General features: G+C 45.1%; 1 protein-coding gene across 1 annotated transcript in view; it reads right to left on the bottom strand.

Annotated features, from left to right (window-relative positions):
* Positions 1-18,967, bottom strand: part of LOC143766931 (uncharacterized) — a 38,374-nt gene extending 19,407 nt beyond the window's left edge. Inside the window, exons 1-6 of the mRNA XM_077254938.1 lie at positions 18,930-18,967; positions 16,328-16,477; positions 16,019-16,198; positions 15,809-15,932; positions 15,628-15,725; positions 10,403-10,493 (exon numbers count right to left, since the gene is read on the bottom strand). Of these exons, the coding sequence (XP_077111053.1) occupies positions 10,403-10,493; positions 15,628-15,725; positions 15,809-15,932; positions 16,019-16,198; positions 16,328-16,405 (571 nt within the window). The 5' untranslated portion in view covers positions 16,406-16,477; positions 18,930-18,967. The remainder of the gene's footprint in view (positions 1-10,402; positions 10,494-15,627; positions 15,726-15,808; positions 15,933-16,018; positions 16,199-16,327; positions 16,478-18,929) is intronic.
* Between the last annotated feature and the right edge of the window lie 6,690 nt (positions 18,968-25,657).

The following is a 25,657-nucleotide window of genomic DNA, read 5'->3' as shown; positions in this document are numbered from 1 at the left end:
ATCAGGGCATCACTGCCCTGACTAGCGTATGGGGCCCGGTGGGCAGAGGGGGCCCGCATCGGGCCCCGTCTCATTTGCTCACAGGGCCCCTACCGGCAAGCTAAACCGGGCCCTTAGCGGCGCTGCGGCAACACTATTGACATGCGGGTCTGCGCCCGAACGTCAATAGTTAACAGCCGCCAGCCAATCGGAGGCTGGCAGCTGACGTCAGCCGCAGGCGCACGTTGCCGGCATCTGACGTCAGTGTCAGTTGCCGGCAAGTGCGAGCTTCAGCTGAGTGGAGGGGCTTCGCCTTCGCCGCAGGAGCGAGGTCAGGTAAGAACTTTTTTTTATTATTATTATTGAGAGCAGCGAGCCGGGGAGCCCAGGGCTGAATGCTAGACACACTGGGGGCTGAATGCTGGACACACTGGGGGCTGAATGATGGAGCACTTGTACAAGCTCATCAAAATTGGACAGTAGAAGATTGGAAAAACGTTGCTTGGTCTGATGAGTCTCGATTTCTGCTGCGACATTCGGATGGTAGGGTCAGAATTTGGCGTAAACAACATGAAAGCATGGATCCATCCTGCCTTGTATGGAGCATCTTTGGGATGTGCAGCCGACAAATCTGCGGCAACTGTGTGATGCCATCATGTCAATATGGACCAAAATCTCTGAGGAATGCTTCCAGCACCTTGTTGAATCTATGCCACGAAGAATTGAGGCAGTTCTGAAGGCAAAAGGGGGTCCAACCCGTTACTAGCATGGTGTACCTAATAAAGTGGCCGGTGAGTGTACACTGTATACTATATACAGAGCTCCTGTGTATAATGTCACCGGTGATCACTGTATTACCTATACATTATATACAGAGCTCCTGTGTATAATACCACCAGTGATCACTGTATAACCTCTATATGGTGATAGTATTGTGGTTATTTTTATTACTGATCAGTATTGTAGTATTCAGTCACTATGTGGTGGTAATATGTGGTCTGGAAATGGTGCTGTGGTATTTGACCCTTGTATGTGCTATTTGGTCACCAAGTGGTGGTAATATGTGGTCTGGTCATGGTGCGGTGGTATTTGTTCCTTGTATGTGATATTATTCGATCACTGTGGTGGTAATATGGTGTCTGATCATGGTGTTGTAGTATTTGTTCTTTGTATAAGATATTATTCGGGCACTGGTTATAATATGTGGCCTGGACATGGTGCGGTGGTATTTGTTCCTTGTATGTGATATTATTCGGTTACTGGTAGTAATATGTGGTCTGGACATGGTGCGGTGGTATTTATCCCTTGTATGTGCTATTTGGTCACTATGTGGTAATAATATGGTGTCTGGTCACGGTGCGGTGGTATTTGTTCCTTGTATGTGATATTATTGGTCATTTTAAAAATTGAAAAATAAATACAAATATACCTAAATTGTATTGCATATTTTATCAAATATTTAATAGGTTACAGTAGAGTAGGGCCCGGCCAAAAGTGTCTATCGTGTTATGGTGGCGGCTTAAAAAATCTTTTGGCCAAATCAAAAGCTGCCGGTTATATGTGGGATCTGGTGATGGGAACTGTTGTGAACTCTGTTTTCAGGCTCCCTCTTGTGGTCACAGGTGGTATGGTTTGACTTTTGCTTTGGGCTCCCCCTGGTGGCCTTATTTGTTATCCTGCTGGTCAGTTGTCTCGTTATCCTCTGGGAGGTGCCTATATAGCTCTGTTTTACTTTCACTTGTTGCCGGCTGTCAATGTAATCAGTGCTACTTAGATTCCTTCTGACTACCTTGCTCCCAGTCCATCCAAGACAAGCTAAGTTTTGTTTGCTCATTTTTTGATCTGCAGTGTTTATCATGTTTTCTTGTCCAGCTTGCTAAAATGTGATTCCCTCGCTTGCTGCTTGCTCTAGTGGACTGAGTTTCTCCCCACACACCGTTAGTTGGTGCGTGGGTTCTTGAAATCTCAGGATGGATATTTTGTAAGGGTTTTTTATTGATCGCATAGACCCCTGCTCTATTTTCTGCTTTCTAGTACTAGTGGGCCTCTTTTGCTGAATCTGATTTCATCCCTATGTGTGTGCCTTCCTCTTACTTCACCGTTAATATTTATTGGGGGCTTCTATATCTTTGGGGATTATTTCTCTGGAGGCAAGCAAGGTCTTTCTTTCTCTTTAGGGGTAGCTAGTTCCTCAGGCTGGCTCGAGACGTCTAGGAATTTTTTAGGCACGTTCACCGGCTACCTCTAGTTGTGTTGGATAGGTTCAGGTTTGCAATCAGTCCAGTTACCATCCCCCTAGAGCTTGTCCTACGTTTAATCACTTGCTGGTCTATTTGTGATCCTCTGCCACTAAAAGGATCATAACAGTACAGCCGGCCTACAAAGTGTTAATTGCATGGCAGAAGCAGGAGAAACGAAGCCTTGAGAATTTTTTTTTTTTTTGTTGCCGTGTGTCTAGCTGCTGTGGCTAGCTTCTCTCCTCCTCTTAATCTTGGTGTGGCTCTGAGTTCAGCTGCTGACATGGATGTCCAGAGCTTGGCTTCCAGTCTGGATCATCTTGCTGCTAGGGTTCAAAGTATTCAGGATTTTGTTGTTCACAGTCCTATGTCTGAACCTAGAATACCTATTCCGGAGTTGTTTTCTGGAGATAGATCTAGGTTCCTGAATTTTAAGAACAATTGTAAGTTGTTTCTTTCTTTGAAACCTCGTTCCTCTGGTGATTCCGTTCAGCAAGTTAAAATAATCATTTCTTTTTTGCGTGGTGACCCTCAAGATTGGGCCTTCGCATTGGCGCCAGGGGATCTTGCATTGCTCAGTGTGGATGCATTTTTTCTGGCCCTGGGATTGCTCTATGAGGAACCTAATCTTGAGAACCAGGCTGAAAAAGCGTTATTGGCCCTCTCGCAGGGGCAAGATGAAGCAGAGGTGTACTGCCAGAAATTTCGGAAATGGTCGGTGCTTACTCAGTGGAATGAGTGTGTCCTGGCTGCAAACTTCAGAGAAGGTGTTTCTGAAGCCATTAAGAATGTCATGGTGGGGTTCCCTACGCCTGCAGGTCTGAATGAGTCAATGACTCTGGCCATTCAGATTGATCGGCGTTTGCGGGAGCGCAAACCTGTGAACCATTTGGCGGTGTCTTCTGAACAGACACCTGAATCTATGCAATGTGATAGAATTCTGACCAGAAGTGAACGGCAAGATTATAGACGGCAAAATGGGTTGTGCTTTTACTGTGGTGACTCAGCTCATGTTATCTCAGCATGCTCTAAGCGTAAAAAAAAGGTTGATAAATCTGTCACCATTGGTACTTTACAGCCTAAGTTCATTTTGTCTGTTACCCTGATTTGTTCCCTGTCATCTTACCCGGTTAATGCTTTTGTAGATTCAGGTGCTGCCCTGAGTCTGATGGATTGGTCATTTGCCAGGCCCTGTGGTTTTGATTTGGAGCCTTTAAAATTCCCTATTCCACTAAGGGGAATTGATGCTACACCATTGGCTACGAATAAACCTCAGTACTGGACACAGGTGACCATGTGCATGACTCCTGTTCATCAGGAGGTGATTCGCTTTCTTGTACTGCATAATTTGCATGATGTTGTCGTGTTGGGTTTACCATGGTTGCAGACTCATAATCCAGTCTTGGATTGGAAAGCAATGTCTGTGTCAAGTTGGGGTTGTCAGGGAATTCATGGTGACGCTCCTGTGGTGTCAATTGCTTCGTCCACTCCTTCTGAAGTCCCTACGTTTTTGTCAGACTACCAGGATGTATTTGAGGAGCCCAAACTCAATTCTCTACATCCTCATAGGGATTGTGATTGTGCTATAAATTTGATTCCTGGTAGTAAGTTTCCTAAGGGACGACTTTTCAATTTATCAGTGCCGGAGCATGCTGCCATGCGGAGTTATATAAAGGAGTCTTTGGAGAAGGGACATATTCGCCCGTCCTCATCGCCTCTTGGTGCAGGATTCTTTTTTGTGGCTAAGAAGGATGGTTCCCTGAGACCTTGTATTGATTATCGCCTTTTGAATAAGATCACGGTCAAATTTCAGTATCCTTTGCCATTGTTAACTGATTTGTTTGCTCGCATTAGGGGGTCTAGTTGGTTCACCAAGATAGATCTTCGTGGTGCGTATAACCTGGTGCGTATAAAACAGGGTGATGAATGGAAAACTGCATGTAATACGCCTGAAGGCCATTTTGAGTACTTGGTGATGCCTTTTGGACTTTCTAATGCTCCTTCAGTCTTTCAGTCCTTTATGCACGACATCTTCCGTGAATATCTGGATAAGTTTATGATTGTGTATCTGGATGATATTCTGTTTTTTTCGGATGATTGGGAGTCTCATGTTAGGCAGGTCAGGATGGTCTTTCAGGTCCTGCGTGCCAATGCTTTATTTGTGAAGGGCTCAAAATGTCTTTTTGGAGTCCAGAAGATTTCTTTTTTGGGTTTCATTTTTTCTCCTTCTACTATTGAGATGGACCCAGTCAAGGTTCAGGCTATTCATGACTGCACGCAGCCTACATCTGTTAAGAGTCTTCAGAAGTTCTTGGGTTTTGCTAATTTTTACCGTAGCTTCATAGCTAATTTTTCTGGTGTTGTTAAGCCTTTGACGGATTTGACCAAGAAAGGTTCTGATGTGACTAATTGGTCTTCTGCGGCTGTGGAGGCCTTTCGGGAGCTGAAGTGTCGGTTTTCTTCGGCTCCGGTCTTATGTCAGCCAGATGTCTCACTTCCCTTCCAGGTTGAGGTTGATGCTTCCGAGATTGGAGCGGGGGCTGTTTTGTCGCAGAGAAGCTCCGATGGCTCTGTGATGAAGCCATGTGCTTTCTTTTCAAGGAAGTTTTCGCCTGCCGAGCGGAATTATGATGTCGGTAATCGGGAGCTGTTGGCTATGAAGTGGGCATTTGAGGAGTGGCGACATTGGCTCGAGGGAGCTAAGCATCGTGTGGTGGTCTTGACTGATCACAAGAATTTGATCTATCTCGAGTCGGCCAAGCGGCTGAATCCCAGACAGGCTCGTTGGTCGTTGTTTTTCTCTCGTTTTGATTTCGTGGTCTCGTACCTGCCTGGTTCAAAGAATGTGAAGGCTGATGCTCTTTCTAGGAGTTTTGTGCCTGACTCCCCTGGAGATTCTGAGCCGGCTGGTATCCTTAGAGAAGGGGTGATTTTGTCTGCCATCTCCCCAGATTTGCGACGAGTGCTGCAGGAGTTTCAGGCGGATAGACCTGACCGCTGTCCACCGGAGAGACTGTTTGTCCCGGATAGATGGACCAACAGAGTCATCTCCAAGGTTCATTCTTCGGTGTTGGCGGGCCATCCTGGAATATTTGGTACCAGAGACTTGGTGGCCAGGTCTTTTTGGTGGCCTTCCTTGTCGCGGGATGTGCGTTCCTTTGTGCAGTCTTGTGGAATTTGTGCTCGGGCTAAGCCTTGCTGTTCTCGTGCCAGTGGTTTGCTGTTACCTTTGCCTGTCCCGAAGAGGCCTTGGACGCACATTTCCATGGATTTTATTTCAGATCTCCCTGTCTCTCAGAGAATGTCTGTCATCTGGGTGGTGTGTGATCGTTTTTCTAAGATGGTCCATTTGGTGCCCTTGCCTAAGTTGCCTTCCTCCTCCGAGTTGGTTCCACTGTTTTTTCAAAATGTGGTTCGTTTGCACGGGATTCCTGACAACATTGTTTCTGACAGAGGATCCCAGTTTGTGTCTAGATTTTGGCAGACCTTTTGTGCTAAGATGGGCATTAATTTGTCTTTTTCGTCGGCCTTCCATCCTCAGACGAATGGCCAAACCGAGCGAACTAATCAGACCTTGGAGACTTATTTAAGATGTTTTGTTTCTGCTGATCAGGACGACTGGGTTACTTTTTTGCCGTTGGCCGAGTTTGCCCTTAATAATCGGGCTAGTTCTGCTACTTTGGTTTCTCCTTTTTTTTGTAATTAGGGGTTTCATCCTCGTTTTTCCTCGGGTCAGGTGGAGCCTTCTGACTGTCCTGGAGTGGATGTTGTGGTGGATAGGTTGCATCAGATTTGGAATCATGTGGTGGACAATTTGAAGCTGTCACAAGAGAAGGCTCAGCTCTTTGCCAACCGCCGTCGCTGTGTGGGTCCCCGACTTCGCGTTGGAGACTTGGTGTGGTTGTCTTCTCGCTTCGTTCCTATGAAGGTCTCCTCTCCTAAGTTCAAGCCTCGGTTTATCGGTCCTTATAAGATTCTGGAAGTCCTTGGCCCTGTGTCATTTCGTCTGGAACTCCCGGCATCATTTGCTATTCATAATGTGTTCCATCGCTCGTTGTTGCGGAGGTATGTGGTGCCTGTGGTTCCTCCGGTTGAGCCTCCTGCCCCGGTGCTGGTTGAGGGAGAATTGGAATACGTGGTGGAGAAGATCTTGGATTCTCGTATTTCTAGACGGAGGCTCCAGTATTTGGTTAAGTGGAAGGGCTATGGTCAGGAGGATAATTCCTGGGTTGTCTCCTCTGATGTTCATGCGGCCGATTTGGTTCGTGCCTTCCATGTGGCTCATCCTGATCGCCCTGGGGGTGTTCATGAGGGTTCGGTGACCCCTCCTAAAGGGGGGGGGTACTGTTGTGAACTCTGTTTTCAGGCTCCCTCTTGTGGTCACAGGTGGTATGGTTTGACTTTTGCTTTGGGCTCCCCCTGGTGGCCTTATTTGTTATCCTGCTGGTCAGTTGTCTCGTTATCCTCTGGGAGGTGCCTATATAGCTCTGTTTTACTTTCACTTGTTGCCGGCTGTCAATGTAATCAGTGCTACTCAGATTCCTTCTGACTACCTTGCTCCCAGTCCATCCAAGACAAGCTAAGTTTTGTTTGCTCATTTTTTGATCTGCAGTGTTTATCATGTTTTCTTGTCCAGCTTGCTAAAATGTGGTTCCCTCGCTTGCTGGTTGCTCTAGTGGACTGAGTTTCTCCCCACAAACCGTTAGTTGGTGCGTGGGTTCTTGAAATCTCAGGATGGATATTTTGTAAGGGTTTTTTATTGATTGCATAGACCCCTGCTCTATTTTCTGCTTTCTAGTACTAGTGGGCCTCTTTTGCTGAATCTGATTTCATCCCTATGTGTGTGCCTTCCTCTTACTTCACCGTTAATATTTGTTGGGGGCTTCTATATCTTTGGGGATTATTTCTCTGGAGGCAAGCGAGGTCTTTCTTTCTCTTTAGGGGTAGCTAGTTCCTCAGGCTGGCTCGAGACGTCTAGGAATTTTTTAGGCACGTTCACCGGCTACCTCTAGTTGTGTTGGATAGGTTCAGGTTTGCGATCAGTCCAGATACCATCTCCCTAGAGCTTGTCCTACGTTTAATCACTTGCTGGTCTATTTGTGATCCTCTGCCACTAAAAGGATCATAACAGGGAACTGTTAATGTGTGATAGGTGAGAAGTGGAGTTTTTCCGAGAGAGAGTGGGGGTACTGTGGACAGTCGAGGGGTGGAGGCGGGGCTGGGGTGGAGCCAGGGCGGAGTCTCAAGGGAGCCCCGAAAATTTTGACAGTATGGGGCCCCGAAATTTCCAGTGGCAGCCCTGCCCCAAGGAACTTATCTAGATGTGTGGTGAGTACTTTGAACGCCCAAGTGCTTTACAGAAGTTTATAATGCAGAGTAAAATATATATTATTTTTTTTCCACAAAAATGATTTCTTTATCCCCCAATTTTTTATTTTCCCAAGGATAACTGGAGAAATTGGACCCCAAAATTTGTTGTCCAATTTGTCCTGAGTACGCTGATACCTCATATGTGGGTGTAAACCACTGTTTGGGCGCACATCAGGGCTCGGAAGGGAAGTAGTGACGTTTTAAAATGCAGACTTTGATGGAATGGTCTGCGGGTGTCATGTTGCATTTTCAGAGCCACTGATGTACCTAAACAGTAGAAACCCCCACAAGTGACCCTATTTTGGAAACTAGACCCCCCCAAGGAACTTATCTAGATGTGTGGTGAGCAGTCTGAACCCCCAAGTACTTCACAGAAATTTGACGCAGAGCCATGAAAATAAAAAATATTTTTTTTCCCCACAAAAATGATTTTTTAGCCCCCAATTTTTTATTTTCGCAAGGGTAACAGGAGAAACTGGACCCCAAAAGTTGTTGTCCAATCAGTCCTCAGTATGCTGATACCCCATATGGGGGGTAAATCACTGTTTTGGGCGCATGGCAGAGCTCAGAAGGGAGGGAGCACCAATTGACTTTTTGAACACAAAATTGGCTGTCGCGTTTGGAGACCCCCTGATGTATCTAAACAGTGGAAAACCCCCAATTCTAACTCCAACCATAACCCCAACACACCCCTAACGCTAATCCCAACCCAATCCATAACCCTAATCAAAACCCTCACCCCAAAACACCCCTAACCCGATGGCATAACCCTAATCACAACCCTAACGCCAAAACACCCCTAACCCTAATCCCAACCCTAATCAAATCCCTAAGCCCAACATACCCCAATCATAATCTCAAGCCTAACCTCAAACCTAACCCCAACCTTAACCCTAATCCCAAACCTAACCCTAATCCCAAACGTAACCTTAATACCAACCCTAACCTTAATCCAAACCCTAATCCCAACTCTAACCCTAACTTTAGCCCCAACCCTAACCCTAAGTTTAGCCCCAACCCTAACTTTAGCCCCAAAACTAGCCCTAACACTAACTTTAGCACCAACCCTAACTTTAGCCCTAACCCTAACTTTAGCCCCAACCCTAACCCTAGCCCTAACCCTAATTGATAAATAGAAATACATACATTTTTTTATTTTATCATTTTTTCCTAACTAAGGGGGTGATAAAGGGGGGGTTATTTACTATTTTTTTACTTTGATCACTGTGAGAGGATCTCACAGTGACTAAAATAAAACAAGAGGAAGAATCTTCCTCTGCCGGCCGGCACATCATGGCGGGCGCACTGTGCCCATTTTCTTCCCTAAGGAAGAAGCCGGCAGCCAGGAGGGGATGCAGGAGGACACAGGGACACCGGTAAGTATGATAGGGTCCCTGAATTCCCCTATTTCTCTGTCCTCTGATGTGCGATCACATCAGAGGACGAGAATGAAACGCAGCTTTTTTTCTTGCGTTCGCCGGTAAACGGTTAATTACCGGCGATCACAAAACAGGGGTCGGTAAAATCCGACCCCGATCAGGTTCTTTGGGGTCTCGGCTACCCCTGGCAACCGAGACCTCAAAGATCTGCAGGGTGCCAGCTGGCGCACTGCACCCGCCATTTTTCCCCCGGAAAAAGATGGCGGGGCCCATCGGGAACCACGAGGAGCATCGGGGGAGACGGGTGAGTATCGGGGACCCCATTTCTCTGTCATCTGATGTGCGATCACATCGGAGGACAGAGAAATTAAATGGGAAATTGCGGGTTTTGGGGGGTTTTTTTGCGGCCACCGGTTAACGGTTAATAACTGGCGGTCGCAACCTGGGGGTCGGTAAAACCCCCCCGAATCATGTTCTCTGGGGTCTCGGCTACCCTCGGAAACCGAGACCCCAGAGAAAATCCGATTCTGGGGGGGCGCTATTCACTTTTTCCACAGCGCCGTTAATGAATGGCGCTGTGGTTTAAGTACCCCTAACTGCCGCCGTTAAAAGGCGTATCGGCGGTCGTTAAGGGGTTAAGACTCATATCAGAATGTGTGTCTAATAGGTCCCAAAGACTTGTGAATAGAGAATCCTATTGGATTTTTAAACTATCCACACTTAAACCGGAGGATTTTCCATGTACGTATATTGTTCTTTATACGGATTTTATTGTGCAGCCAATATGCATTTTACATCTATTTGTATTGTTTTGTATACGAAGAAAGGTTTCTATACAAAAAAACTGCACCATAGGCGCGGTGTAATTAATGAATTAAGCAATTGGATCAGTGACGCCGTTCTGGAGGATATAAAACATCCACAATGTATCATTTGTATAAGCCTGAGGAAGGAGCTGGTGCACATCGGAAAGGAGTAGAATATTAACATGAAAAGTTTTTTTTACGTTCATTTGTTTTGATAGCCAACTTTATGGCTCAGCACTTGGCAGCGCTTTCCAAAGCCCTGATTTTTTCCTTCTTCCCACATCAGGGATTTCGGAAGCCAACAGCATCATTACCTTCCGTTTTCTCATCATAATATTTTTCTACCTTGTCAGCACATTCTACGTACGCTGTCATTTGGCTTTGTAGTTCACAGATCTGGGCAGGTAACAGCGTCTCCTAAACCCAGGGGGTAGGTGGATCTACCAGGTGGTAAGTTCTATAGAAAAGGGCTTTCACTTCATTAGAACAGTTTTGGGTGGAGGAGAATGTTGTGGCCTAGAGGCAAAATGGTGATCATGGTAATACGGCCGGACTACACCACCGATAAAGCAGCCACAGCCGGTGATGAGAAGAATCTGTGACTTCTCTGCATTTAGTGGTCACTACTCACCTGGGTAGTCATATGTGGGAATCTCCTCTTTACACCACTCATCCCCCCTCACATATGTCTCTGTAGTATTAATATGGGTCAGATCTTCACCCTGAAACAAATATTGTAAAAGTCACCGACAGATGGAGAAGTCACATCTATGATCAGCTCTAATCCTGCCATCTCCACCGTTCTCATTACACAAGTATAAAACATATAATACTGGTGGATAAAACAAGACTGAGCACAAGACCTTCACCGGCGTCTACACATTGTGACAGTCACTGGTAAGGTGACAGAGGGGAGATATGTGTCACTGCGCTTAACGGCATCAGTGGTGTGAAACCAGAGCATTTCTCTCCAGCACACGACGTGTTGTGAAGCTGGTTTTCTGTGGACCTTCACAGAGCGGGTGGGAGAAGGTCCACCTTATCTCCCATGGCAGACCTGCCAGGACCTGCCTGAGGACATGATCATGTGATCAATCACATGACGGGAAGTTACAGGATTGGGGTGAAATATCCGAGCTCTACAGGCAGTCCGGGCTCAGCTAGCCTGGAGAGAGGACTCCAGAGGCTTTGTGGCTCGTCGAGCACAGACTGAACCTGTCCTGCTCCAGAGCGGGCTGCCACCCGCAACATACGGACTGTGCCACCCGCAACATACGGACTGTGCTGCAGTTTTTTTTTTTCTTTTGTTATTTTGCTCCAGTTTTAGCCAAAAATTCTAAGTTTCTTTTCCCCACAAGTTGGTTTATGCTGCCTTACAATAAACCAACGAGGATTTAAAGCGACAGTGTTCCCATTTTTCCCACCTCTGTGTGCCGCCACGTGAGTGTGGAACACCCGCCAGGGCCGTGGGGTACTCGGTACTGGGTCTGGTACTTAAAGGGGATGTCACGATGGCAGCAACCCGGTCCATGGCCCTGGGCGCCCAAGTAAAAGGGAATGTCCTTAAAGGGTCATTGAATAAAGTTTGTGCTCGTGATGCCACCTGTGGTATTCGGTCAGGGTGACCGACTCTGCTTAAAGGGGTCCTCTGAGGAGATGTTGTGGCAGCAGTGACGGTATGGCTTCCCACAGATGAAGCTGGGTCCCCAGGGCTTACGGTGTATAGATAAAGATGGCGGGTGGTGTAGCAAGGAAACGGAGGACACAAGTTTGCAGTCTCTTTACCTGGTTTAGTGATGAATTCAGGCAGCCACAGTCCAGGGCACCAGACCACAGGTACAGGTAGGATCCGGCCGGCTTGGAAGCGAGTTGGGATTCCCCTTCACCAGGTGGAGTTAGAAGCCTTCCTTCTAGCGTGGTGGTGTAGTCCCTTGCTGCCTTAAGGCTCTCACAAGGTCCTCACGTGATCTCTCTGTCCCCCTTGTAGGTAGGACACTAACCTATGTAACAGGGGGCTTGAGCCTTTTTCTCAGGCTGGTAAGGGGTCATGGATATTGCCCCCCAACCTAAAAACAGCAGCCTGCAGCTGCCCAGAAAAGGCGCATCTATTACATGCGCCAATTCTGGGGCTTTGCCCGGCTCTTCCCACTTTCCCTGCAGCGGTGGTAATATTTGAGGGGTTGATTTCATCTTTGTATTGTCAGGTGACATCAAGCCCACGGCTTAGTAATGGAGAGTAAGACACCGATCCATTACTAATCCTATAGTTATATGGTAAATAAACAGCAAAGAATAAAGTATTTTAATTGGAAAAAAAAATGACACAGACTCCTTTAATAATCTCAATTAAACCATACACTTACGACCTCGCCTAATTCCACCGAAGCCCTCAATCTCCTGCACTAAAAATAAAATAACAAAACAACAATACACCATACCTGTGTGTCACTCTGTCCCACGCCGTAATCCATGTCTGGGGGAGAAATAGTTTTCAACATGGACGGTGCCAAGATGCGACTGCCCAGGCTGAGAACCACTGGTGAATGAGCTGATAAGAGCGCAGCATCATTGATCAGCAGTGACCTCAGGACAGTGGGAAAATGCCAGTGATGATGTCACCGCTGGTCACTGAGGCTGCGCTCGCAGCAGCTCATTCACCAGTAGTTTTCAGCCGGGACGGTCGCATCTTGGCACTTTTCAGGTTGAAAACTATTTCTCCCCCAGACATGGATTACAGCGTGGGACAGAACGACAGACAGGTATGGTAGATTGTTGTTTTTTTATTTTACTTTTATTACAGGAGATCAAGGACTTTGGTGGAATTAGGCAATGCAGTACGCATGGTTTACTTTGAACTTAATAAAGGAGTCTGTGTCATTTTTTCAATTAAAAGACTTTATTCTTGCTGTGTCTTTATTTACCATATAACTATAGGATTAGTAATGGATAGGTATCTTACTCTCCATTACTAAGCCGTGGGCTTGATGTCACCTGACAATACAAAGGTGACATCAATCCCACAAATATTAACCTCACTTGCCACCACTACAGGGCAAGTGGGAAGACCCGGGCAAAGTGCCACAATTGGCGCATCTAATAGATGTGCCTTTTCTGGGCAGCTGGGGGCTGCAATTTTTAGGCAGGGGGGGTCAATATCCATGGCCCCTTACCAGCCTGAGAATACCAGCCCCCAGCTGTCAGCTTTAGTAAGGCTGGATGCAAAAAATGCAGTGGACCCGATGCCGTTTTTTATTATTATTTATTAAAATATATAAAAAAATAACAACATGGGGACCCCAGTGTGAGGATATGGCCGCTTACTAAAGACTATAAGACAAATGGACGTAGAGCGGAGTCCACAGCTCTAAGACATAAAGACTTTTTCCAGCACGGCCCACCGGTTACATCAATATTATTGTAATTTAATAGTTAATTTGCTTGCTGTGTTTTATTAGTGGTTTTCTTGCTCATCTGTTCATGCTCAGGAATCAATGTTTCTATTCAGTGGCAGTCAGCAGAGGAAGACGAGCAGGCTAGAGTTTATGTAAACCTAAGAGTACCGTTACACAAAACGATTTACCAACAATCACGACCAGTGATATGACCTGGCCGTGATCGTTGGTAAGTCGTTGTGTGGTCGCTGGAGAGCTCTCACACAGACAGCTTTCCAGCGACCAACGATGCCGAGGTCCCCGGGTAACCAGGGTAAACATCGGGTTACTAAGCGCGGCCCTGCGCTTAGTAACCCGATGTTTACCCTGGTTACAAGCGAACGCATCGCTGGATCAGTGTCACACACACCGATCCAGCGATGACAGCGGGAGATCCAGCGACGAAAGAAAGTTCCAAACGATCTGCTACGACGTACGATTCTCAGCGGGGTCCCTGATTGCTGCTGCGTGTCAGACACAGTGATATCGTATGGATATCGCTGGAACGTCACGGATCGTGCCGTCGTAGCGACAAAAGTGCCACTGTGAGACGGTACCCTAAAGGTACCTTCACACGAAACGACTTTGTAATGATATCGCTAGCGATCCGTGACGTTGCAGTGTCCTGGCTAGCGATATCGTTTAGTTTGACACGCAGCAGCGATCAGGATCCTGCTGTGATGTCGCTGAATAAAGTTCAGAACTTTATTTGGTCGTCCGATCGCTGTGTATCGTTGTGTTTGACAGCAAAAGCAACGATACCAGCGATATTTTACACTGGTAACCAGGGTAAACATCGGGTTACTAAGCGCAGGGCCGCGCTTAGTAACCCGATGTTTACCCTGGTTACCAGCGTAAAATGTAAAAAAAAAAAAAACAGTACATACTTACATGCTTCCCCTGCCATCTGCTTCCCACACTGACTGAGCGCCGCAAAGTGAAAGTGAAAGCACAGCACAGCGGTGACGTCACCGCTGTGCCCTGCTACTGCCGGCGCTCACACAGTGCAGGAAGCGGACGCCGGGGGACGCATGTAAGTATGTACTGTTTTTTTTTTTTAACATTTTACGCTGGTAACCAGGGTAAACATCGGGTTACTAAGCGCGGCCCTGCGCTTAGCAACCCGATGTTTACCCTGGTTACCCGGGGACCTCGGCATCGTTGGTCGCTGGAGAGCGGTCTGTGTGACAGCTCTCCAGCGACCAACAGCGACGCTGCAGTGATCGGCATCGTTGTCGCTATCGCTGCAGCGTCGCTTCGCGTGAAGGTACCTTAAGGCCAGACTCCATCAATCTCATTTGTATCAAGGTCTCGCTCCCATTGTGCTCCCAAACCTAGGCTCATTGTGTGGGTGGGGAGAGAGGACTCAGGGGAGCCATCACCACGGGAGGTCTCACAGTCCCAGATGATGGAATATGCCTTGTTCTGTGAGCTAAAGGAAAATGTTTAAGGGGGTGGAAGAAAAAGACATAGGGTTGAATCAGGCAGTTGTTGGAGGGATTTCGATGGATTTCGATCCAAGCTGGAATGGATGGATGATCTGTGGAGCTTTGCAGATTGTTGGCTGGAGGGGTATCCATGAGCTACGGTCAGGATATCCATCGTCTGGAGAGGAACATAGGCTGTAACTGTACACTATACCAGCTGGAGATACAAAATCTGTGGGCCAACCAAAAGTTGGGAGACAGTGGGCATCGCCTGGTATGGAGCCAGTGGGACTACCGATCTCAGATTGGGAACTTGTGGACTGAGGACATTGTATGTTGGCCATCTGCCTGGATTTGTTGTACAACCATGGATGTTTGGAATAAAAATATTAGTTGCATCGTTGACCTGCCTAGGTGATTTTTATAACCCACAACCTCAGATCTTCACACCATCTATTCTTGATACCCAACCTTGCTGAAGCTGACAGCTGAGAGTTCCAGCCTCAACTCTGAGTTTTGCCCGATTGGTTAAAAAAAATTGGGGGAACCCACACCAGATTTTTCATTCATTCATTTCGCTATACTGCAGGCGACGGCTGAGGAATACCCCGATCATCCGCTCCTGGTGTCACTGTTATTAGCGGCAGCAAGTGTCGGATGATGGGAGTAAGAGTCCCAAAAGCCCCCACCTGCTGTCATCGTTCAGACTTTAATATAACTCATCATTCTCTTCTGCTCACGCCGATCGCTGGCAGAGCAGGGGAGAACGATGAGAGCCGTCTTCAGCACCCGCCACAGGGGAACAGCGCTTACAGTAGCACTTCTTCCCCGGCGGCCGTCTGTGTGGTACTGAGGCAGCACACGGTTGCCACACATGTGCCGCAGGTATTACACACACGGACACTGATATCTCTGGTATTGGTTTTTCCGGGATTGCAAATAAACTGAAGTGTGAAATTGGCCTAAGGGAGATCTCCTGACACCTTCTCTCCATCTACCTCATGGTCCTGAGGAGCATTGGGATCTTCTTGGTTACAGTCTTGTGGAAGAAGAGGACGGGGACATCTCTCTGGTGTTGTCCTCTTACTGGACAGATCTGAAGGAAACTCATACAGGGAGTGAATTCATTCTTTACATACAGATAATTATAGGCCGTGTGTATTTAGTCCTGTCTATTACCTGGAGATGTGAGGGGCTGGGGAACCTCCATTATGACGTTCTTGTACAGATCTCTGTGTCCTTCTAAATACTCCCACTCCTCCATGGAGAAATAGATGGCGACATCCTGACACCTTATAGGAACCTGACACATACAATGATGATACCGTCATCCCCCCGATCCCTTCATAGTGTTACTGTATAATGTCCCAGCATTCCCAGCAGTGTCACCTCTCCAGTCAGCAGCTCAGTCATCTTGTAGATAAGTTCTAGGATCTTCTGGTCATTGATGTCCTCATGGATCAGGGGGTGAGGTGGAGGCCCCGTGATTGGGCTCAGGTGTCTTCCCCATCCCTCAGACACAGGGTCCTGACAGCGATCACTAGAGGTCTTCTTCACCACTGTGTAATCCTGGTAATGGAGAGACACATTAATAAATCTCACTACAGACATTTCCAGAGTCCTCACCTCTCCAGTTCTGTCCATCAGTTATTCCCATAGATAAGAATGATGTAATGTGACGTCATCAGAATCTCTCACCTCTCCAGTAAGCCGGAAGAGGATCTCTAGGGTGAGGTGTAATATCCTCTCCGCCATCTTGTCTCTGTCCATATCCATCTTTGATGGGTAAATCAGGAAAATTTTCTTTTGTAGAAGATCTTCACTGAGAGGATCCGATATTGTAGAGACCTGAATGAGAAGATGAGCCGATGTAACATCATAAGAATCCTGTGTAATAATACAATTACTGGAGATAATAAGGGAAACATATGAGGAGATTTATTATTTTACAGTATTTAGTTTCCTTCTTTACATCTACTAATAAATCCTATATATTTAGGCCACAGACAACAAGCAGTTTCTTCCTCGGAGTCGGCAGCTGAATACGTTTCTCATAGACTCATCTTCCATAACGCTAATTCTCGTCTCATTTACCGACCCTGGAATCGGCATTAGCAATACTGCAGGAGATATTCATTACACGCGACATGAGAAATAACTACTTCATGATGAGGACGACATCTTCATCTTCTACTACGGCTCTAGAGACATATTAGGCCAGAGTCGGTCACTGACACCATCACCACCGGCCGTCTATATGAAGGTTTCCCGTCTTCCCCGCACTGTAATCTTTTATCACATTAGATCTCAGCTCTGATTAACACACAGAAGTTTGTTTATAGCCTAGGAAAGGGGGTATTACCCATGGAGCTTCCCTGGCTAGTAATATCAGCTCACAACTGTATACTTAGCCTTTACTGGCTATAAAAATGGGGGACTCCTCTAAAAATGTGACGTAGTTTGCCCCTATATTTAATAACCAGCAAAGCTATGCAGACAGTTGCGCTTTGATATTAATAGCCTAGGAAGGGGCCATAAATACTGTGCCCCCAGGCTAAAAATATCAGCTCTCAGCCGCCCGGAAAAGGCACATCTCTAAGGGTACTGTCACACAGTGGCACTTTGGTCGCTACGACGGCACGATCCGTGACGTTCCAGCGATATCCATACGATATTGCAGTGTCTGACACGCTACTGCGATCAGGGACCCCACTGAGAATCGTACGTCGTAGCAGATCGTTTTAAACTTTCTTTCGTCGTCAAGTGTCCCGCTGTGGCGGTATGATTGCATCGTGTGACACAGGTTGTATACGATGTGCGCACAGTAAACAACGGCTTCTACATTGCAAATACGTCATGAAATTATCGCTCCAGCGCCGTGTATTGCAACGTGTGACCGCACTTCTACGACGCTGGAGCGATAATCATACAACTCTGCAACGTCACATATCGTGCCATCGTAACGACCAAAGTGCCACTGTGAGACGGTACCCTATGATGCACTAATTCTGGCACTTAACCTCTCTCGCTTCCTACTTGCCCTTTAGCTGAAATTGTGATGGGAAGGAGGTGACAATACCACACCCCACTGAGCCCTGTCAATTCATAGGCATCATAACAACCAAGTGGACTATCGTTTTGGATGATACCCTCCTGCCTATCCAACTATCGTATGGTAAATATCTCATAGATCCTGGGGTCATTAGTATCTGCACCAAGAATGAGGCTAAGTGAGTATTTATTAATTAACTGTCGGTGGTCGGAGGTAGTCAGTGAGGTGGACGGTACCATATTGTGCATGTAGGGGGCAGTATTGTGGGAACATTAGAAAGTGGGGGGATGGCAGTACTGTGGGGACATTATACTGTGTGTGAGGGGGATGCCAGTCCTGTGGAAACATAATCCTGTGTCTGTGGGAAGCCACTATTGTGGGAACTTTATACTGTGTGTGGGGGTTTAGCGGTACTATGAGAACATTATACTGTGTGTGGGGGAATGGCGGTACTATGAGAACATTATACTGTGTGTGGGGGTATGGCGGTACTATGAGAACATTATACTGTGTGGGGGGGTATGGCGGTACTATGAGAACATTATACTGTGTGGGGGTATAGCGGTACTATGAGAACATTATACTGTGTGGGGGTATGGCGGTACTATAAGAACATTATACTGTGTGGGGGTATGGCGGTAGTGTGAAAATACCTTTGTTACGAGAGATGCCAGTACTGTGGAAACATTATACTGTGTGAGCGCCATCATATATATTACATAAGGGGTGTAATAAGGAGAGTCATAAAAAAGCCTCCTCAGGGCTGTGCTGCATTTGTACAGACTGCTATCTGCCGTCCAGACGGGACCATGTGACACCAATGGGAAGAGGGAGGTTTCCGGAGGGAAGAGTCTAGAGGGTGCACCTGGTCAGGAGACCTTGATGGCGCAGTTACTGAGATTATAAAGGCCGGAGCCCCAAAGGCAGAACAGATTTGGCGCCAACAAAGGAAAGGGGTGCGGGGAAGAATCTGAGGTACCAGCTCCTGGTAAAGTGCCCGAGGCAGCTGGGTGTGGGGCAGAACCCTGCTTACAGGGCATAATGGGGGCATCACACTGTGTGGGGCCAAGAAAGGGGCCCTGTACTAGGAGAACACTCCGCTCCTCACTTCCTGTCCTCCATAGTTGGCTCGTATGTATCTATTACAGGAAACAGAACAACAACGTTATGGTTCTTATAAAGAGTCTCCTCCGTGCAGAAGGGGTTAATGTCCCCGGCTGCGCTCAGTACTGGGGAATCTCCACATACCTCCACCTGCAGAGCCGCACTCCACAGATATGGCTGCTCTGTGCGCACAGGACCTGTGATGAGGTCACAGGGGAGGAGTCAGGGGTCACGTGATCCGCAGTGAAGACGCTACATGGAGACTTCTCCTCAGTCAGTGACATTCCCGCCATTATTCGCCCTCACTACTGGCACAATCACCTCGCGCCGCCTTTTCTACACAATGTTCTGTGTGGAATGTAACGTGTGATTTCTCTGGAGACAAATAGACCCCACACATGAGGGGATTATCACCGGTTACCGGACGTCTAGTATATGGCGGCATATGATTGTGCTATCGCCTCCACACCGGGAGCTAAAATGCCCAAATCTCGCTTATTTACCCCCTTCCAGTGTCCGGCTAAGGGCTCATACTCATTTGTGTGAGAAACGGACGAGTGCAATCTGATAATAAAATCGGACTGCACTGGGACCAATGTTACTCAATAGGTGACGGCTCATTTGCAAGTTTTTCAGCCAAAATCGGACTGAGATAAAACTGACAACATGCTGCAGATTGCTGCGATTCTCGGACGAGAATGTCCTTAGAAAAGCCGGTAATTCAGTGCGGTGTCCAGTAATATCGCACTGACCGGTTACAATAGAATAGATAGATACACATAGAATAGGTATATATATATTTATATCACTAGATGGCGGCCCACTTCTAACACATCGGGTATTCTAGAATATGAATGTAGTTTATTTATGAAGATTTAACCCCTTAATGACCGCCGATACGCCTTTTAACGGCGGCAGCTAAGGGTACTTAAACCACAGCATTAATTAACGGCGCTGTGGAAAAAGTGAATAGCGCCCCCCAGAGTCGGATTTTCTCTGGGGTCTCTGTTGCCGGGGGTAGCCGAGACCCCAGAGAACATGATTCGGGGTTTTTTACTGTTAGAAAAAATAACTCTTCCTTACTTGTTCAAGTCTAATCCAGTGAGGATAGAGAAGAAAAGCAAAACTGAATTGTGTGGATAAAACAAATCTTGGTTAATGTCCATTCAAAAAGTGATTCCAAAAATGAAGAAAAAGTAAATGATAAGTTCATAGCACACAAAATGAAGTATTAGATTATAAAGAGAAAGCAAGCATTGATCTTACACATGGTCTTGTGGTGTGAGGTGGTCGTCCATGTGGAGATTCCCCAGAAATGAGAGATCTGGTCCATACTGGAGCTGGGTCTTCCTTATATACGATTTTGACCCATAGGCCGCGGTCACACTAGCGTATTGCATCCGATGCGAGATGCTAATGACACTCGGCTCCTGCTCGCAGCAGAGCAGGAGCCGAGTGTCATGCGTCTGTGCTCCGATTCTCTCACACAGGGAGGATCGGAGCACAGCTGCGGAGGAGGCGGAGAAATGAATTTCTCCATCTCCTCCATTGCTGGGGTCCGCTTATAGCGTACAGCACTCAGATGATATCCGAGTGGTGTGCGCTGTCTCACTCGCACCCATAGGCTTATATGGGTGCGAGTGAGCCCAGAGTTTTCCTCGGTCCGAGACAATCGCAGCATGCTGCGATTGTCTCGGACCGAAGAAAACGGCAGACAAAAAGTCGACTGCTGGGAGCTGCCCCATATGTTAACATTGGTCCGAGTGCAAAGCGATTTTTTATCGCATTGCACTCGGCCGATTAAAATGCCAGTGTGACGCCGGCCATAGACTTACACTGGTTACTATTTTCCTACCTCCTAACCACATATGGTGATCTACCGCTATGTCCATAGCTCGTACCATATTAGCAGAACCTAGTAGCCTCCAGAATATGCCTAATGGTTCTGTACATTACCTCATTCCATATTCCCTAAATATATATATTGTTTGTTAGTTACAAGTAACTTTAGTCGTCCACTTATAGCCTCAACTTGACAAGTGTCCTGTAGCTCTGACATACAGAGAACAGATGTAAGCCGAGACCCCAGAATAACTCACCACCACACACTACCTAGAGCTCCGGCTCATTAATTGTACTCTGTATATACGGTAAGTGATCAATAATAATATTTTATTGTTATTAAGATTTTACATTCCCCCCTTATTAGGATTTGAGAAATATCATAATCAATCCTAAACTCTTTCTCTCACCATTCGTATCACATTCATTCTTTATTCTGAAAACCTTCTATAAACATCTGTCCTGAACGTCAGCTGAATATCGAAGACTAAAATTAGATTAGAGAATTATATTTTCCTTTTTAACATTTCTCTCAAAATATCATCTTCCTTTTTCATTTCTGTCTTTATCTTTTTATAAATGTTCTTAATTTTACACATAATAACTATTTGATATATTATACACGGCAGAACCACAATAAATATAATAACAATCGGATTAGATAATCCATCTCCTGCTGAAGACTGTGACCAACTAGTTACTGATTTCCCTACATTTCTCCCCCAAGATGAGCCTGACATACTCGTCCACTCATGTTCAGTATCATTTACATTCCCTTGCTCATGTCTGGATACAATTTCAGCTTCTTTTCATTGTTTTGTTAATAAATGTAACAAACCCTTGTCTTTTATCTCATTTGTCCACATATCCCAAGGAAAGTATTTATTTGGGACAAATTGACCTGTATCGGAAGGATTTTTAGATTTCTTGAGCCTATTAATGTTATATTAACACTTCCTCCCTTCTTTGAGAGTTTTCACATTTCCCCCAATACAATATAACCCTATTGTCAGACTTTCAGCATGTACACAGGATGGAGAATGCGGAAACAACTTCTCTTTCTGACATAACTTTAACAAACCTTATTAGCGCTTACTGGTGTCACCGAGTCCTGGATCGTGTGTCCATTCTCCACTCTGGCAGGACATGAGGTATGATTATGGAAACATGAATGATAAAGGACTTTAAACTGTCCAGGTAGACACATTACCTTAGAAACAACATATAAGCATGAAGAAATGTCTAATTGTTCAGTGTTTGTTACGTCAAATGCAAAATCTGTGTCCTGTAACTGATAATATAACAATTGTGTGTGACTAACAGGAATTCCCAGAACAGTTATAGGAACCAAGGTTTCGTCTCTTCCCGACACTGGAATCAGTGATGTTCCTACACAAATATCCTGGTCACATCCTAACCACTTATTTACCCACAAATCTGTAGGATTTAACACAAAATTATATTCTGTAGGCAAATTTCTCATTAGTCCTAAAGGTGTAATTCCACTTTGTAATGCTTGTGCAATCATTTTCAGATTGGTGGAATATTCAATCTGAATTTCTAGACATGTTTTGGCCACTTGAGATTCCTGTTCACTTTTTATTAAAGCTAAAGTAGCATCTTGTAGATGTGATACAGAAGATCCCAATACAGCAGCAGTGTTCAAAACCATCTTCTCAAGGACTTGATTCAAACTTTTCTGAATCTTTACCTTTTTACCTCCAATATTTTCCAGATCTGATTTAAGAGTATGTATGTCCATAGTGTTAATCAGACTTCCTACTGTTCCTAATCCCCCCCAAAATACCTTCTAACACTCCCCTCTTACTTCTAACTTGTGCTGGGGTTCTTTTCCCAAACCATTGTTCTATTCCCATTTCCATATTAATGAGATGTGATTGACATTGGGGATATCTAGAAGAGATTTTCCAATTAGACATGTTACAAGTCCATATCATAGTCATAAACACTCCATCTCGTAATAGAGGTTTAGATTGGAATTGGTTAATTTGGAAAGGAGTAGGTGGCTGAAATCTTGTCTGTGTGCAAACATTATCCACTGCTGACCATATATTTACATCTTTACATTGTTTGTAATTATTTTTCGTTAAAACGCAACATTGGTAAAGTCCAGAATCCTTAGGAGATGGATTATCTACAGAACAAATAAAATTCTTATTCAACCATCTCACATTTCCAGATTGACCTCTGTGTAACATTTGTTAGACCATTTGAAAAACTTCCCAAAAAGAATCTATCTTTGGTCCAGGTTAACAGAGATTCCGAAGGTAACTCTAACCTTGTGTTGCATTTTAATGACAAAGGAGACATATTTTCTTGGCTACGTACTGTTTGTGGGGTAACCCTTACTTCTGGAGCTATAGTATTTGTTACTGTAAAAACCACAGATACCTGTACTTGTACTGGTTCTCTAGTTATCTGGAAGTTCCATGTATTTACCCAATCTTCATCTCCTTCTGTAATAGAAAGTAATGAAGGGTCTAAAGTTTTCCCAAAAAGTTGTGTTTTTAGCCAAATATCTGTTTTGGATGTTCCAACTTTCCCTTTTGTGATCATATCATTTGTAATATCACCTGAGCACACAGCTTTCTCTTCACCTCTTATCTCTATACTCCAGTATAACACATCTGTAGGAATACATTCCCATGTGCCCGTCTTCTTATTGTGTACATAATCTCCTTGTAACTGTATAAACCCAGTCTTAGGTCTTGTGGTAGCATGTAATGTTATGTTAGTGTCGTGTATGAAGTGTAGCTCAATACAGCATTTTACACCATAACCCATGCAAATGTTTCCGGTAATATCTACTGAATTGTCCGATATATCTTCATCTATTAGGCTTTGTAGACTAGATCCTCTTGGTTTCCTCGAATGTAAAGTTCTTCTGAAAGGTTCATTCACTTCACTAATGTTTGTTCCACGATGCAAGATATCTTCTGCATAGATCACAGTTGAATTAGTACATAGTAGCAGAAATGTGATTCCCATCAGATAGTAGCTTTTCCTGGGAAATGTCGTCTTCTCCTGAAGGACTGGTGTTGAATCCCTTCCATCAAGGACATGGTGTTTCGTATTCCAGCTCTTATTGGAATCCATTTCTTCCTAAAAGAAATGCAGTATCATTATTTTGCAATATACAATTTGCATTGATCGACCTGTACCCACACTCTTTGTTGTCTGCGGGTATTTTTAACCACATTAGATGCTCGTTGCACAAGAATCATAACTTGTCCCATGGTTTCAATGATCTCAAAAGGACCTTCCCAGTTACTTTCCCAAGGTCCATTCTTCCTGAAAGTTTTGATCATCACCTGAGCCCCTTTTTTGAATTTGGATTCATATGGTGGCTCCATTCTCTGCATTCTTGATGCAGCATGTGAAGGAATCGTTTTCAAATTTTCCTGCAACAATTGCAACCATTTGGACCTTGCAACAGCATCTTTTTGAGGTGTGGACAAAAATGGTTCATGTGGAAAAATCAAGGGCATTTTTCTTCCTGTCATTAGTTCAAAAGGAGTAAACTGAGTTGTAGAAGAAGTTGTTCCTCTCACACTCAACAGTACAAAAGGTACAACCCAAGTATTGCCTTTGTCCAATAGCATCTTGGCAATTCTGGATTTTATTGTCCTCTTCATCCTTTCCACAATACCAGCAGACTGTGGATGGTAAGGTACATGGAACTGTTGTTGTACCCCTAGAATAGTACAAACTGCTGCATGATTTTTCCTGTAAAGTGTCTTCCTCTATCAGAGGAGATCATTCTTGGGATCCCCCAAGTACAAAAGACATGATTAACCAATGCTCTCGCTGTAGACAAAGCATCATCTTTCCTGACAGGTAAAATTTCAACCCATTTAGAAAAAACCTCTACTACAACCAATGCATACCTGAGGCCATTTTTACCTGATGGTAACGGACCAATGTAGTCGATTTGTAGTGTAGACCATGGACCATCTGCAGGTGCGGTTTCGGAGTAGTGGTGGTTTCTGTCCTTTTGGTCTTGGATTAATTTGGGCACAAATGAGACATGATTGGACAATATTTTGTACTGTCTCTTCCATCTTTTCCCAGTAAAATTTCTCTCTGAGAATGCCTAACAATTTCTGTTGGCCCAAATGACCCAAACTTTCATGATTATATTTTGTGAACTCAGCCTGTAGATGTTTTGGTACAACAGGACGCAACTCCCCGCTTAAGTCATGACACAAAACCCCGTTTTCACAAACAAAGGGAGGTTTTGGATCAACCCGGGAAGCTACAAGAGATGTGTCTTTTTCTTGTTCTTCCGCAAAAGAAGGGATATGCGTATCTGTTCTTTGAACTGCTAAAATCTCAAAAGTTTCAGGTTGAAACACTTCTTCTCCTGTCAGGGCTGCCTCTTTGGCTAACCTATCTGCGGTGGCATTTCCAACAGATAATTCAGCATCAGATTTTTTATGGGCAGGGACTTTGACAATAGCAAAACCATTTGGGATTTTTGATGCTATTTTGAAAATTGTTTTCAGTGTGTCACTATGTACAAGAGTCTTATTAGAAGAATCTACAGAGCCTCTTTTTTCCCAAACTGGCAAATAACCCGTCAGTGATCTAACAACATAGGAGCTATCACTGTAGATTACAATGGGACACTGATCATCAGCTTCATTCAGCTGTAGCACCATTTTTACCACTTCTACCTCTGCCCTTTGAGCTGAAAAATGACTTGGTAATTTGTGTTTTACAACCTGTCCTCTTTTGGGATAAAAAATGGCATATCCTGAATAGTAATGTCCATCTGCATAAAATCTGGAACCATCTACAAAAATTGGTTCATCTGTTGCCTCTGCCTTCCGTCTGAAAAGCGATGGACTAAGATCCTGAAAAGACTGTAAACAATCATGAGTTTGTCCTCCATATTGCATCAACTGAGGAAGAACATATTTGGCCTTATAATCTACCTCAATTTGTTTGGGAGACAATGACAATAACCAATGAGCAAATCTTTGATGTGACACACCTGGGATATTGTT

Source organism: Ranitomeya variabilis, chromosome 4 (assembly GCF_051348905.1).
Source record: "Ranitomeya variabilis isolate aRanVar5 chromosome 4, aRanVar5.hap1, whole genome shotgun sequence".
Lineage (NCBI taxonomy): Eukaryota > Metazoa > Chordata > Amphibia > Anura > Dendrobatidae > Ranitomeya > Ranitomeya variabilis.
Note: the sequence above shows the minus strand (reverse complement) of the source record. Positions and strands in the feature narration are given on the sequence as shown.